The sequence below is a fragment of the Macaca nemestrina genome, chromosome 14, assembly GCF_043159975.1.
Source record: "Macaca nemestrina isolate mMacNem1 chromosome 14, mMacNem.hap1, whole genome shotgun sequence".
Taxonomy (NCBI): domain Eukaryota; kingdom Metazoa; phylum Chordata; class Mammalia; order Primates; family Cercopithecidae; genus Macaca; species Macaca nemestrina.
The window spans coordinates 27,762,876-27,779,501 of NC_092138.1; the positions used below are offsets into that span (position 1 = coordinate 27,762,876).

The 16,626-nt window shown below is 39.0% G+C and overlaps 1 protein-coding gene and 1 long non-coding RNA gene across 7 annotated transcripts in view; one reads left to right on the top strand and one right to left on the bottom strand.

Moving 5' to 3' along the window:
* The window catches only part of LOC105498653 (uncharacterized), a 160,745-nt gene that overhangs the window by 43,010 nt on the left and 101,109 nt on the right, over window positions 1–16,626 (top strand). For all 4 annotated transcript variants that reach the window (XR_011612470.1, XR_011612467.1, XR_011612466.1 and 1 more), the window contains exon 4: window positions 4,531–4,666. This is a non-coding gene — a long non-coding RNA (uncharacterized lncRNA). The remainder of the gene's footprint in view (window positions 1–4,530; window positions 4,667–16,626) is intronic.
* LOC105498654 (MAM domain containing 2) overlaps window positions 1–16,626 on the bottom strand; it is a 170,497-nt gene that overhangs the window by 10,867 nt on the left and 143,004 nt on the right. For 2 of the 3 annotated variants that reach the window (XM_011770879.2, XM_011770882.2), the window contains one exon: window positions 2,931–3,190. In XM_011770879.2, coding sequence (XP_011769181.2) covers window positions 2,931–3,190 — 260 coding nt within the window. Of the gene's footprint in view, window positions 1–2,930; window positions 3,191–16,626 lie in introns of those variants that run through there. The other variant, XM_024786710.2, reaches the window with a different exon arrangement.

The window sequence follows — 16,626 nt, forward strand, 5'->3', positions numbered from 1 at the left end:
CATATGTGTATATACATATACACACATATATGTATGTGTGTATGTGTATATATATGTATATTCATATATGCATATATACACACCCATGTATATACATACACACACATATATATATATGTATTTATTTGTTGTTTGTTTGGCTTGATTTTTTTTTAGAGACAAGGTCTCAATATGTTGCCAGGCTGATATCAAACTCCTGGCCTCAAGCAATCGTCCCACCTTGGCCTCCCAAAGTGCTGGAATTACAGATAAGAGCCACTGTGCCCAGCCTTGGCTTGCATTTTCTACCTCCTCCCCATTAGAATGTAAACTCCAAACAAATAAGAACTTTATATATTATATTCATTGCAGTATCTTCAGCACCTAGAATAGCAAATGGACAATACATATTTATTGAGATGAGATATTTTGATCTCAAACAACAGGAGCTCAATCTGGATGCCTGATGTGGCTATTGAGAATACCAGTTCTGCCATGGTGATATGAATTAGTGACTAGGGAGACTTAGGTGAGAATATATTGTTAGAACAGTGATAATATCTTATTTTGATACTTTAAGGTTTATAAAACCCTTTCACATACATAATCTCCTTTGATTCTCACTCTAACTCTGGCAATGCCAGCACAGCTGACTAGGAATTATTACCCCATTTTGAGAATGTATAAACTTTCTCAGACAGTAGAAGATATCTCGAAAATCATGCAGTGCTTGTGACCATCAGGCCAATGAGGATTATTTTGGAATTTCTATGGTGGGAGGCAGTGTTAGAACAGTGGTTTAGGGATACAAACTTTGGAAGCATGGAGATCTGGTTCTTATTCAGCCACTTACCAGCCAGACATTTACTTTTCCCCACCTGTAAAATGGGGCAATAGGATCAGTTGAAAGAACTTATGTACAGCTCTTAGCACTGTAAGTGCCTGGCATGTAGCAGTTGGCTGATCTATGTGCATATGGGTGTATCTGTTTTATTAGACACTAGGATGTTTTGGGGCAGCTAGTTCAGCCTGGTCTCCCTGCCATCATTTGGATTCCTGAGGGAATCACTAACCCAGAGGAGATTCTTATCTGTTCCATTCTAAGCCAAGGGGAGACCTCTCTTCAAAATAAGAGAGGATTCTGGAGTCTTCTTCCCAAATTGTGAACTGGAAGTCTCCAGGGCTATTCTGCATCATTTGAAGAGCCCTAGATGCCATTTCAGATGCCACACTACTCTGTACTCAAAAAATATTTCAAATAACTACCTCCCCAGTAAGTCTGTTATATGCAAGGCCATGTGTCTGATCCCCAAGGCCTAGATGCTAAGAAGTTACCTGTCCCCAGAACTCAAATCTTAGAGCACTTGTGCATCAGCATCGCTTGAAAGTTAAACAAAAAAATCAGTACTCAGGTGTCATCCCCAAAGATTTAGATTCATTTAGTTTAGCATAGAGATTCTCTATCTTTAGCATACATCAGATTCACCTGGAGGGCTTCTTGAAACAGATTTCTGGGGCCCCCAAATCCTCAGTTTCTGATTCATTCATTTTAAAGTGGGGCCTGAGAATTTGCATATTAAGTTAATTTGCATTTCAGGTGTTGCTGATGCTGCTGGTACCTGGACCACACTTTGAGAACCATTTGAATAGAGAAGGAGTACCCTAATAGCCTAACAAAATTAATCCATCATCTCTGAATGATGATCAATTATATTAGTAAGTTCCTGAGCCATCCACTTTCTTCTTTTGAACAGACATTAAATCACTATAAAATTATTCCTGAAGCTACCTGTTATTCTTTGCCAAATGTCTAGACAGTTTATCCATGTTGGGATAATGGGCCTCTCCCAGATAATGGCTCATCTTCCCTGTCATTTGCTCTTTAACAATGTAGCACCTTTGATTGCACTGCAACTTAACCATCTGAGCTTCTGCAATTCCATCCCATTTATATCTGTAGAAAATTATTTTTGGTCATAGGTTAGTGCAAAATAAAACTCTTAATTTGGATCTCTCTTCCCAGGAAGATCTGGGTTTAGACTAGGCAGCCAGTGGTTAAAGACAAAGAGTGCTGATCCAGGAGGTTTATCAGTCAGAAGTAAGAATGAATAGGAAGGTGTGCCTTTAGTTGGAGGTCACACTTGAGAATTCTACAGAGCAATTTTAAGAACAATCAGAAATCTGAAGGTTATCTCCCACAGCTTTCTGGAGCTTTGGCCCATGGTAGACAGGTAAAATCTGTGGCTATCAGAAGGCAGGTGTGGTTCTCCAGGCTAGACTGGCTGTTCAACCCCTACCTACTAGAATTTAAAAGGATGTTTCCTATTGCTGCCCAGATTCCTTTATGATAGAGAACATCTAGGATGGACGTCTTCTATAGCACATGAGAGGACCTGGGGGAGACTGAGGACTGAGGATCAAGTCTCTCTGTTTCTTTTGCATCAATGCAGTGATGGAGGCAGAGGCATTAAAAAAAAAAAAAAAAAAAAAAAAAAAAAAAAAAAAAAAAAAAAAAACTTTGGACCGTACTAACTGTTAAATAGAGGCTTAAGGCAAAAGCTCTTACATGTATGTGGGTAATGAGTAAAAGATGCAGCTGCAACTAATTAGGTAATACCATATTTAGAAGAAAAGAAGACTTGGTTTTGGAGCTTTGTATGATACATAGAAATATACTTGACACCCATAATGTATCAAGACAAAAATAGATATACTTTTATCATAGAACTGCAAAAAAATCACTTTATGCATAAATTCTCAAAACTTTCTCTCCCTGTCACTGCTTAGATTTAATCAATGTATAAACTAATTATGTTTACTTCTTCTTAATCCTGCCTTTATCTACGACTCTGAAAAAGAACAAAATATTATCTTTGGTAGCAAGAATAAGAAAGAACATCAGAAGCTCCTACATGTTTTCCATTGCTTAGTTCTTATCTCTCTTGGCTTACCCGGTGTTGCCTCTCACAGCTGTATTCAATCAGTGCTCGTAGCCAGGAAATGCTCTGTTCACCTCTTCTCCTCCATAAGAGAGACTCTTCACTGTCTTCTTCCTTTTTCAGATAAACACTCAGCAGGCCAGTTCCCCCTCCATACATGTGGTAGAAAAAGGTCAAGCAGTGTTTTCCGGAGACTCCTCGCAGAGGCCTGGACAAGAGGCGTGCTTTTTGTCCATACACCATGTGGGAGGCCTCAATGTACATGTAGTAGCCTTGAGGTGAATGCAAAAGCAGGTATTGTTAAAAAGGACACAAATTACATTTTCTCCTTCCATAGTGTTCTTTCAGAGTGTCAAGTCAAGATGACCTGACAAAGTACTGATAAAGGGTTTTATAATTTTGAAGAATACATATTATCTAAGGAAAATAAGTTACAAAAATGAGACCAGCAAAATGATTTCTTAAATGATTTATAATTCAGTTTAATTTGTATCTTGTATAGAGGTAATTAATATACCAGTATTATGCCACTGATACAGTGGTTAACACATCAGAATTTATATTACTCATTCATGGACAATATTCTAAAGCTTCCAGATGTTGGTTTGGAGAGAGAGAGAGAGAATGGGTTTTGTAGTCAGGTAGATCTGGGTTCAAGTCTTGACTCTAATATTTGTTGTCTATGTGATTCTGGTCTAATGAATAATCTCTGAACTTACATTCATCTTTTTAAGATAAGGGTTAATACCTGTGCTACAGAATTGTATTAACATAATGACATACACTCACATGTCATGCATATTCCATTATTTGTTTCCTGTCCTGCTCAGTTTCTAAAATGGTTCGTGTCACCTTTTTTTTAGTCTTGAAAACATATTCTGTAATATTCTAAAATTGCCTTTCCAATTTCCTTTTCTAATTTTATTTTATTGGTATTTTAAAATTTATTGGTTTCAGGCAGAAACAGGATTAGTCAGCATGAAGATAGGGCAGTGGTGTGCTGCAGCCAACTTCCATGGGCTTCCAATAGCCCATTGTATGCATCCTCTTTCAGCTCCAAGTGACTTCACATTGGTAGCCGGAAATGGACCATGATGGGACTATTTATACCACAGAAACTGGACATGTATACAAGTCAGCACATCCTTCCCAAAGAGAGCCAGTTGGTGTTAAACAATCACTATCATGTCACTGAAGTAAAACTATATATGAATAGTAATGCAAGAGATCTTTTCTAGAGTACTTCACTGGTAATACAATTCTGTGCATCTGAGGCCCATTTTAAAAAAGGCCCTGAATTCTACATCAGTAGTTGTTAACCTTTGATCACTTGATGAAAAGTTTAGACCTCCGCTACTTGAAAAATATACAAAGAAAGTTTGCATACAACTTTGTTGCTTTGTTTGGTGTTACATATGTGTTTGGAATGAATGTATATGTCTCCCCAAATTCATATGTTGAAGCCCTAACCCTAGTGCGATAGTAATTGGAGATGGGGCACTGGGGAGCTAATTAGGGCTAAACGAGGTCATGAGGTTGAAGCTCTCCTGATGACAGTAGTGCCCTTATAAAAAGAGACACCAGGGAGCTTGTTCTCTCTCTCTCTCTTCAGGTGCACACACCAAGAAAGGCCATGTGAGCATGCAGCAAGATGTTGCCTGTCTGCAAGCTAGGAAAAGAGCCCTCACCAGGAACTAAAACAGCTGGCACGTTGATGTTGGACTTTACAGCCTCCACAACTGTGATAGGTAAATTTCTGTTGTTTAAACCACCTAGTCTATGATATTTTGTTATGGCAGCCCAAGCAAACACCAACGTTTTGCCAATTTTGATTTGTTTTTTTACATATATGATGTAAAAAGTAATCTTTACAAAGTATCATATGTCTCATTATTTCATGCAGAAATTGGTGACCAAATCAACAGGAAAAATAAAGAGATCCCAAATAATACATGCAAATGAAATGGTTTCTTTATAGTTCGAAGTTTAATTGATGAATTCTAATCATTTCCAAAAATATGGCAATTGAGATATCCCAACAAGAATTGGTTGGAAGTCCCATCTGTGTGCCTGAGAGGTCTTTCTCCATTCTCTTTTTCTTATTTCTATAAACACAAATCTGAGTTCTGTAGGCTTATTAAAACAGTGGGAGAAAGCATCATTGGTCTTAATAAATTGTGTGCACTATGCAACCCCTTCCCCCAGTGTTTTACTCTATAAAGTTTTCACCCTGCAAAACTGGGCTGACTCACAGGATGTGGCCTGCATCAACCAGTCACATCTAAGGAATGATGTTGCCCCAAAGAAGCAGAATCAGAGCAGAGTTCTGTATCTGTCACTTCAGGTTGCCTGTTATCAAGGCATGCTGCCACCAAAGGCTCCACTAGCTGGGGATTCCTGAATGCAGTGAACAAGTAGAAATCAAAACCTCCTTTAGGATACTCTAAAGACTACATGTATTTCAGCCCAGTTCAAAAGTAAATTTTAATTAGAAGGCTAATTGATTTAAATAAGAAATCAAAATTATGGGAGTATCTTTGATCTGGTATGTTACATTTGATATCCAGTCAACTTCAACTTTTCATCTCATTGGCAGTAGTTTCATCCAGATGCAGGCTTAAGGGAAATGGCATAGCTGCCAACTTTCCCATGATCTGCTTAAAAATAATAGCAAAAAAACCTGTCAGTGTTCTGGAATGCTCACCAATGACATCCTCATTACGAAATCCAGTGGTCAGTTTTCAGTCTTTGTCATTTCTGTACCATCAGTAACATTGGACATAGTGGTTTACCACTTCAGAAAGTAGAATTACATTCTTACCTTGGCTTGCAAGACACTGTATTCTCCTGCCTTTTCTCCTCCCTCACTGGTCACTTTTTGCCAGTTCCACACTCTTTTCTGACCTCTTGACCCTGGAGTACCCCAAAGTCCAGTTTTTACTTCACTATTCTTACTACTTTCATGATCTCATCTTGTTTCAGGGCTTTAAATACCAAATATGTTGTTATATCTCAGATTTAAATTTTCAACCTTTTTGCTGAAATCTAGACTCATTCAAACTGTCAAATCAGGTAGACATCTCACACTGAACATATTCGAAACTCAACTTCCTAACAGCCTGAAGTAGACTGAATGTTCAGTTGTTCACACCCAAAACCTGTGAGTTGCACACCACTACTCTCTTTCTCTGCTTCTCCACATCAGGGCTATCAGGAATTCCCATTGGCTCTACCTTTAAAATATATCCAGAACCCAGTCACTTCTCTTCTTATTGCCTCCACTACTATCATCCTGGTCCAGGCTGCTATCATTTCTCGCTTGGATTAATGCAACAGCTTCCCAACGACTCTGTCTGCTTCTAGTCTGGTCCCCTGCAATCTCATCTCAAAACTGTATTCATAGTGCTCCTTCTAAAGCAAAAGCAAAATTGTAACCACTCATTTAAATCCTTCCTTTGGCTCAGCATTTCAGAGTAAAAGCTGAAGTCCTTACAATTAGCTTTAGAATCCTATATAATCTCCCACCTATTCTCTTACCTCTCTCATTCCTACTGGCTTTCTCCTCACTCACTGTGTTGCTTGGCCACACTGGCCTTTGTATTATTCCTGGAATATGGCAGGTATGCTGCTGCCTCAAGGCCTTTGTGTGTGCTAACCCTGGGTCTTCCTCTAGATATTCTCAGGTCTCACTCTTTTACCTCCTTTAAGTCTTTGCTCAGATGTTACCTTTTCTATTAGACCTGTTTTGACTATACTATTCCAAATTGCAATCCCTTTTCCCTGGCACTCCTCATTCCCTATACCCTAATTTAATATGTTTTCCATAGTTAACTGCCTCTTAATATACTGTATAATTTTCTTATTTTTATGTTTGCCTGTCTCTTTCCTTTAGAATTCACAAGGGCAGAGATTTTTTTCTTGTTTAGTTCACTGCCACGTTCCCAGGTCCTATAACAGTGCTTGGAACATAGCAGATGCTCATTAATATCTGTTGAATGGATGAATGAATGCATTTTTTTCCCCACAGCTCTAAGCACAAACCAATTTGACCATTTCTAGGGCACATGGCTCCACCACAGTCACTCCAAATGTGGGAAGTTCTTGGCAATGAGATATTCACTTGACTATGATGCTTCAAGACAAACTAGAGCAAATCCAAGTTGTGGTAAAATTAAAGTCTTATCAAAGCAAATCATCTCGAACAAGTTCTACACTATCAGAAGTATTTTTAAAGTGAACACATAAGAGAATTCTTTGAGTTCATTACCTTCATTCTTTCACTGGTAAGCAAATTGGTCCACAAGAAGCACGGGTTTTTGCACATTCAGTGATGAAAGGAACCTTCTTTTTTTGTACATATTTTCTTTAACATTTTCTAACTTAAGTTAGGTCAGTGTAAACAATAATACAGATATACATAATCCTAACAGAAGGGTGTGTCTAATTTAATTCCATGGAGAGAGAGATCAAGGCATGAAAATGACCATGGTATATCACTTAGCTATGTACAAAGGAATCCCATGCTATCCTACACATAAGTTAGTAGCATGGTAGATGGAAACAATACCCTAATACATTTAACTTAAAAAACATTTCCTCCCAAAAGTCATTTTTAAGATAAGAAAAAAATTTTCACACCTGGCTTTGGAGCTCTGAAAAGGCCCACTTGAATCCCAGGTAAAGGACCTTAGCTATAGATGAACTTCTCAATAGCGGGGAAAAGCTCCTCTGAAGATGCTGTCACTGGGGAACTGGAAAGTAGAGACTAAGGGCCCTGAAACATGAAGTCTTTTCAAAATGGAAGGGAAGCAATGAATTAAACATGAGAGAGATGACCTAAGAATTGTCTTTTGTTTAGGGATGATGGTTGTGCATTCCTACTGGTAACAGTTACAAGTCTTGACCAGGATTATTCTGAGATTCTGGAAGAGAGGAAAACTCTTAATTATCCCCAGGATCATTTAATTGACTTCTTTCTTTCATGGGCACAATGGACTAATTCATTTACTTTGTGAGGGTTAAGCACTAGTCTGGTTGCCCAGTTCTTCCCAACAGGTTGGGACTCTAACTAAATCAGGGATGGCCTGCATAGCCTCCTCTAACCATCTGTTCTTTGGAGCACACATACCTCTACAGATGTGACTCCTGAAGTCTACTATGCTTTCAGTTTATGCACCTCTGGGCTGCAGGTATCAGGCTGAAACTATTCACTAAGGTTTCCAGTTCCAGAAACCTTTGTATTTAGTACCATAAAATATGAGGAGGAGGTTCCAAGATGGCCAAACAGTTCCAGTCTACACTCCCAGCGTGAGCGACACGGAAGACGGGAGACTTCTGCATTTCCAACTGAGGTACCGGGTTCATCTCACTGGGGCTTGTTGGACAGTGGGTACAGCCCATGGAGTGTGAGCCAAAGTAGGGCGGGGCATCATCTCACCTGGGAAGTGCAAGGGGTCAGAGAATTCCCTTTCCTAGCTTAGGGAAGCCGTAACAGATGGTACCTGGAAAATCAGGACACTCCCACCCTAATACTGCGCTTTTCCAACAGTCTTAGCAAATGGCACACTAGGAGATTATATCCCGCCCCTGGCTTGGAGGGTCCCACAGCCACAGAGCCTCCCTCACTGCTAACACAGCAGTCTGAGATTGAACCAATAGGCAGCAGCGGGGCTGGGGGAGGGGCGTCCACCATTGCTGAGGCTTGAGTAGGTAAACAAAGCAGCCAGGAAGTTCGAACTGGGTAGAGCCCACTGCAGCTCAAGGAGGGCTGCCTGCCTGCCTCTGTAGACTCCACCTCTGGGAGCAGGGCATAGCTGAACAAAGGCAGCAGAAACTTCTGCAGACTTAAACGTTCCTGACAGCTTTGAAGAGATAGTGGTTCTCCCAGCACGGAGTTTGAGATCTGAGAATGGACAGACTGCCTCCTCAAGTGGGTCCCTGACCCCTGAGTAGCGTAACTGGGAGATACCTCCCAGTAGGGGCCGACTGACACCTCATACAGCTGGGTGCCCCTCTGAGACAAAGCTTCCAGAGGAAGACTCAGGCAGCAACATCTGTCGTTCCGCAGTTTTGCTGTTCTGCAGCCTCTGCTGGTGATACCCAGGCAAACAGTCTGGAGTGTACCTCCAGCAAACTCCAACAGACCTGCAGCTGAGGATTCTGACTGTTAGAAGGAAAACTAGCAAACAGAAAGGACATCCACACCAAAACCCCATCTGTACATTACCAGCAAAGACCAAAGGTAGATAAAACCACAAAGATGAGGAGAAAACAGAGCAGAAAAGCTGAAAATTCTAAAAATCAGAGCACCTCTTCTCCTCCAAAGGAATGCAGCTGCTCACCAGCAGCGGCACAAAGCTGGACGGAGAATGACTTTGACGAGTTAAGAGAAGAGAGCTTCAGATGATCGGTAATAACAAACTTCTCCAAGCTAAAGGAGGATGTTCAAACCCATCGCAAAGAAGCTAAAAACCTTGAAAAAAGATAAGACGAATGGCTAACTAGAATAAACAGCATAGAGAAGACCTTAAGCGACCTGATGGAGCTGAAAACCATGGTACAGTAACTACGTGATGCATGCACAAGCTTCGGTAGCCGATTCGATCAAGTGGAAGAAAGGGTATCAGTGATTGAAGATCAAATGAATGAAATGAAGCGAGAAGAGAACTTTAGAGAAAAAAGAGTTAAAAAGAAACAAACAAAGCTTCCAAGAATTATAGAACTATGTGAAAAGACCAAATCTACGTTTGATTGGTGTACCTGAGAGTGACGGGGAGAATGGAACCAAGTTGGAAAACACTCTTCAGGATATTATCCAGGAGAACTTCCCCAACCTAGCAAGGCAGACCAACATTCAAATTCAGGAAATGCAGACACGAAAGACCCTTCAAAACATCAGTGAATCCAGGAGCTCATTTTTTGAAAAGATCAACAAAATTGATAGACTTCTAGCAAGACTAATAAAGAAAAAAAGACAAAAGATTCAAATAGACACAATAAAAAATGATAGAGGAGATATCACCACCGATCCCACAGAAATACAAACTACCATCAGAGAATACTATAAACACCTCTATGCAAATAAACTAGAAAATATAGAAGAAACGGATAAATTCCTGGAAACATATGCCTTCCTAAGACTAAACCAGGAAGAAGTTGAATCCCTGAATAGACCAGTAGCAGGCTCTGAAATTGAGGCAATAATTAATAGCCTACCAACCAAAAAAAATCCAGGACCAGATGGATTCACAGCCGAATTCTACCAGAGGTACAAAGAGGAGCTGGTACCATTCCTTCTGAAACTATTCCAATCAATAGAAAAGGAGGGAAACCTCCTTAAGTCATTTTATGAGGCCAGCATCATCCTGATACCAAAGCCTGACAGAGACACAACAACAAAAGAGAATTTTAGACCAATATCCCTGATGAACATCGATGCAAAAATCCTCAATAAAATACTGGCAAACCAAATCCAGCAGCACATCAAAAAGCTTATCTACCATGATCAAGTTGGCTTCATCCCTGGGATGCAAGGCTGGTTCAACATATACAAATCAATAAACATAATCCAGCATATAAACAGAACCAAAGACAAAAACCACATGATTATCTCAATAGATGCAGAAAAGGCCTTTGACAAAATTCAACAGCCCTTCATGCTAAAAACTCTTAATAAACTAGGTATTGATGGGACATATCTCAAAATAGTAAGAGCTATTTATGACAAGCCCACAGCCAATATCATACTGAATGGGCAAAAACTGGAAAAAATCCCTTTGAAAACTGGCACAAGACAGGGATGCCCTCTCTCACCACTCCTATTCAACATACTGTTGGAAGTTCTGGCCAGGGTAATCAGGCAAGAGAAAGAAAGGGTATTCAATTAGGAAAAGAGGAAGTAAAATTGTCCCTGTTTGCAGATGACATGATTGTATACTTAGAAAACCCCATCGTATCAGCCCCAAATCTCCTTAAGCTGATAAACAACTTCAGCAAAGTCTCAGGATACAAAATCAATGTGCAAAAATCACAAGCATTCCTATACACCAATAACAGACACACAGAGAGCCAAATCATGAGTGAACTTCCACTCACAATAGCTTCAAAGAGAATAAAATACCTATGAATCCAACTTACAAGGGATGTGAAGGACCTCTTCAAGGGGAACTACAAACCACTGCTCAATGAAATAAAAGAGGACACACAAATGGAAGAACATTCCATGCTCATGGATAGGAAGAATGAATACCGGGAAAATGGCCACACTGCCCAAGGTATTTGATAGATTCAATGCCATCCTCATCAAGCTACCAATGACTTTCTTCACAGAATTGGAAAAAACTACTTTAAAGTTTATATGGAACCAAAAAAAAAGCCCGCATTACCAAGACAGCCCTAAGCCAAAAGAACAAAGCTGGAGGCATCATGCTACCTGACTTCAAACTATACTACAAGGCTACAATAACAAAAGCAGCATGGTAGTGGTACCAAAACAGAGATATAGACCAATGGAACAGAACAGAGGCCTCAGAAATAATACCACACATCTACAACCATCTGATCTTTGACAAACCTGACAAAAACAAGAAATGGGGAAAGGATTCCCTATTCAAGAAATGGTGCTGGTAAAACTGGCTAGCCATATGTAGAAAGCTGAAACTGGATCCCTTCCCTACACCTTATACAAAAATTAATTCAAGATGGATTAAAGACTTAAGTGTTAGACCTAAAACCATAAAAGCCCTAGAAGAAAACCTAGGCAATTTATTCAGGACATAGGCATGGGCAAGGACTTCATGACTAAAACACCAAAAGCAATGGCAACAAAAGCCAAAATTGACAAATGGGATCTCATTAAACGAGCTTCTGCATGACAAAAGAAAATACCATCAAAGTGAACAGGCAACCTACAGAATGGGAGAAAATTTTTACAATTTTCCCATCTGATATTATATCCACAATCTACAAAGAACTTAAACAAATTTACAAGAAAAAATCAAACAACCCCATCAAAAAGTGGATGAAGGATATAAACAGACACTTCTCAAAAGGAGACATTTATGCAGCCAACAGACACGTTGAAAAATATCACTGGCCATCAGAGAAATGCAAATCAAAACCACAATGAGATATCATCTCATATCGGTTAGAATGGTGATCATCAAAAAGTCAGGAAACAACAGGTGGTGCTGGAGAGGATGTGGAGAAATAGGAATACTTTTACACTGTTGGTGGGAGTGTAAATTAGTTCAACCATTGTGGAAGACAGTGTGGCAATTCCTCAAGGATCTAGAACTAGAAATACCATTTGACCCAGCCATCCCATTACTGGGTATATACCCAAAGGATTATAAATCATGGTGCTATAAAGACACATGCACATGTATGTTTATTGCGGCACTATTCACAATAGCAAAGACTTGGAACCAACCTAGATGTACATCAATGATAGACTGGATTAAGAAAATGTGGCACATACACACCATGGAATACTATGCAGCCATGAAAAAGAATGAGTTCATGCCCTCTGTAGGGACATGGATGAAGCTGGAAACCATTATTCTGAGCAAACTATCACAAGGACAGAAAACCAAACACTGCATGTTCTTACTCATAGGTGGGAATTGAACAATGAGAACACTTGACACAGGGTGGGGAACATCACACACCGGGGCCTGTCGTGGGGTGGGGAGATGGGGGAGGGATAGCATTAGGAGTTATACCTAATGTAAATGACGAGTTAATGGGTGCAGCACACCAACATGGCACATGTATACATATGTAACAAACCCGCACGTTGTGCACATGTACCCTGGAACTTAAAGTATAATAATAATAAAAAAGATACATCCCCCCAAAAATGAAAGGAAGTCTCATATGTTGCTTGTTGTATAATTGTGCTGTATAGACTACGTTTGTTCCTATACACATATGCCTGTGATAAATTTTGTTATAAATTAGATGCTGTTAGAGATTAACAACAATAACTTACAATAAAATAGAACAATTATAACAATACTCTGGTGCACAATTTAAAACTTATAAATTGGCCAGTTCTGGAATTTCCCATTTAATATTTTCAGATTGCCATTGACTGAGAGTAACTGAAACTCTGAGTTGGAAAGTGAACCTGTGAATAAGGGAGGACTACTTTATGTCTATTTCATAAAGCAGTACCTATGTAGAGCAATCTAGACAAACATCTTACCTAAACATAATTTTAAGAAATTTATCAATGAATCGGAGTATGCCCTCTGATGCATAAACCAGTTGTTCCTTTTGATGACAAATATTTTTTCTTCTTGACTTGCATATGACACTCACTTTCCCCAGAAAAGATCAGAACTTCACGGAGAGCCACTCTGCCTCACATGTGTTTGGAAAGCAGAGAAAAGCACTGTTGTTGACAAGTTTTACCACATTACATCTTCAAGCGCTGTCTGTCTCAGCAAACAAAAGTTCTGGATGGGAGCCAGGAAGCCCCAGTGTTGAAGCTTCATACCAACTCACATGTTCTTGCACATGAAGGATTCCAGTCTGTGGAAGGGATTATTAACTGGAGCAAATAAATTACATTCTCTCTATGGGTCATTGTTTAACATTCAAAATGTGGGTTCCAATGGATCTATTGGGAGATCAGGGTGCCATCTGTTCTTTGCACAGCAACTGTGATGTGTTGAGACACACAGACACACACCACATCCATAATTCTTGATTACGAAGCAGCTGTTCCTCCAGTCTCGTGGCTCTTTTGCAGGGTAGGGAAGGAGCCTGAGTGGCCTGCGTGGAGAGGCTGTGTGGAATGAACAGCTAGCTGCATTCATTAGCTGAAAAAGAATTCTTAAAAATCAGGGAAAAAATATACCAATGTTTTGTGAAGAACAACTGCAGAAGTTGTCGCTCTAAAATTTCTCTTTACGCATTATACTTTTAAGTCATTTTAAAAGGCTGTCATAAATGAGGAGTTATTGTTTAATGGGTATGGAGTTTGTTTGGGAAATGAAGAAAAAGCTCTGGAGATGGATGGTGGTGATGGTTGCACAATGATGTGAATAGACTCAATGCCACTGAATTAGACACTTAAAAATGGTTAAAGTATGTTATGTGTATTTTACCACCAATTTTTTAAAAAGCTTGTCACAGAAGCCTTCTCTGTATAAGTAGAATCTGGCAATGTCAGAAACTAACATAATAAAAAATAAGCTATGGAAAGATTGACGGATATAGGAGACTTTAATAATCCGGAGCTAATTCCTCAGATAGTTACAGACTCACTGGATAGCATTCCTACATGTCCGAATATCAACTATCAAAATTCTTAAAAGACAGGGACTTGAAATAAACTGGAACTAACACATTAAAACAGAGTTGTGATATTCTTTTGTCTCAAAGCAAACTTATAAATTTCATTATTTAATATTTTAATGTATTATTAATATTTCAATCACACAAGAAGTTCTTGTGTTCTTGGACATGAATAAGACTTCTACCTTTAGCTGCATATTGGAAGAGAATTTATTTGCCAGAAATATGGAAGTTTTATTGGAATATTTAACTGTACTACAAAAGAAAGTGCTGGTGTTTCTTTCTCTGTAAATTGTTAAATGATGCAGGGTTGCTTTTCTGGAATGGTAGGATCAGGGAGGGAGGACTGAATGACTTCTATTTACTGGGGGAGTCAATGGATAGGGAATAGTTGAAGACATTTTCTCACTAACCTGGATAGTTACTCTTGGCTTATATATTCTAGTATCATTTGGCTACAAAATCCCCGTAAACTCCAGGTCAACTAAAACTAATGTTTACAAGGAATTCTGACAGCATAGTATCATATAAATGTTAATAAAATTATAATGGCTAGTACCACCGTGGGAATTTCGTTAAGACTTGTATTTATTGTCTCATAAATACTGTAGTCTCAAGTTCCACAACCCCCACTGGTTGCCTGAAATTGTGGATAGTACCAAACCATATATATACATACTATGCTTTTTTCTATACTATATACTGATAATGAAGTTTAATTTACAAGTTAGGAACAGTAAGAGATAGACAACAATAATAATAAAATAGAACAATTATAACAATATAATAAAAGTTATGGGCATGTGGTCTTTCTCTCTCTCTCTCTCTCCAAATCTTACTGTACAGTACTCACCATTCTTGTGCCGATGCAAGATGATACAGTGCATTCGTGATGAGATAAAGTGGGATGAATGACCCAGGCATTGTAAAGTAGCGTTAGGCTACTATTGACTTTCTAAGGATACATCAGGAGGAGCATCTGATTTGAGTGATCCTGGATGAATGAGCCATGACGACATGGATGGTTGGATGTCAGGAAAAGATGATGTCAGTGTTTGGAGATCCTCAATAGTTGAAGGTTTTTGTTTTGTTTTGTTTTTGCCAAAACTTTTGGAAGAGCATTGTAATAGAATGTTATTGTCTCTTTCTTTTTAACTCATTAAAGTGTTGCCACAAATGTTGTAATCCTTTGATCATACTGGTGACTTTAATGCTGCATTCCATCCTAGGATCATGTTCCATAATTTTGTCCTTTGATGTCTGTGCAATTTGAAACACTTTGGCAAATTTCAGTAATACCCACACAGCTGGTTTTGCTTTGGTTTCTTCATCTTTCTCTTCCTCTGTAGATAACATGTTCTTCCAATTCCTCATTTGGTAATACTTGAAAACCTTCAATATGTTCTTCCATTTCTTCATCAAGTATGTTGGCAAATCCTCCACCAACTTGTCTTGCCATGTGAATGATTTTCCTAACTTCTTCATCAATCCCCAGAAAGCCTTTAAAATCATTCACAACTTTACTCCATAAGTTCTTCCAGCAGACATTTGCAGTTTCTGTTTTTAATTTGTCCGTTGCAGCTTTGATGAATGTTATTGCATCTGTAATAGTGAATGATTTCCAGAACAGATTATATCCAGATTAGGGTCTACATCAGTTGCTGATCAAATGTGATCAAATACAAGGCAGGTGTATGTAGCCTTGACAAACTGAATGATGGTAAAAAGCTAAAGCAATGAGGTTGTATTCGGAGGCAAAAACACAACCTGAACATTTTCATTTTGTGTTTTATAGCTGACAGATTTAGGATGACTAGGAGCATTGTCTCTTATTAACAGGACTTTAAATTCCAACTCTTTGTCTTCCAAGTATTTTTTTTCCATTTCTGGGATAATACATTGGTGGAACCATTTCATAATCAAGATGGCTGTCACCCATGCTTTCTATGTTGCCAGAACATGGGCAGTTAATTTTTGTTTTCCAGAGTACTGGGTTCTTTGCTTTGTACACTATCTTGGCTTTATCATATGCCCTGAAGCATTGCCATGTGGTTCCAGAGTTCATCTGTCCTTCCATGTTTTATGCCTTGGTGCCTCCTTTGCACTTTTATGAATGCAGGTTTTATCTTCTTCCAGAAGACTTGAAGATTTGCTTTAGATGGCATCCTTTCTTTTTAATTATTTCTTCAACTCTTTTGGAAAGGTAGCAGAACCTTCTTCATCAGCAGATGCAACCTCTTCAGTATGTTTTATATTTGTCAGTCCAAACTTATTTTTGAATCTATGTAACCATCCCTTACTTGCAGTAAATGGCTTGGTGTCACTTGTTTCAGGGGATCCCTTGCTGAAGTCTTCATATAGTCTCAATGCTTTCTGTTGCAACATTTTGTCATCAATTGAAACG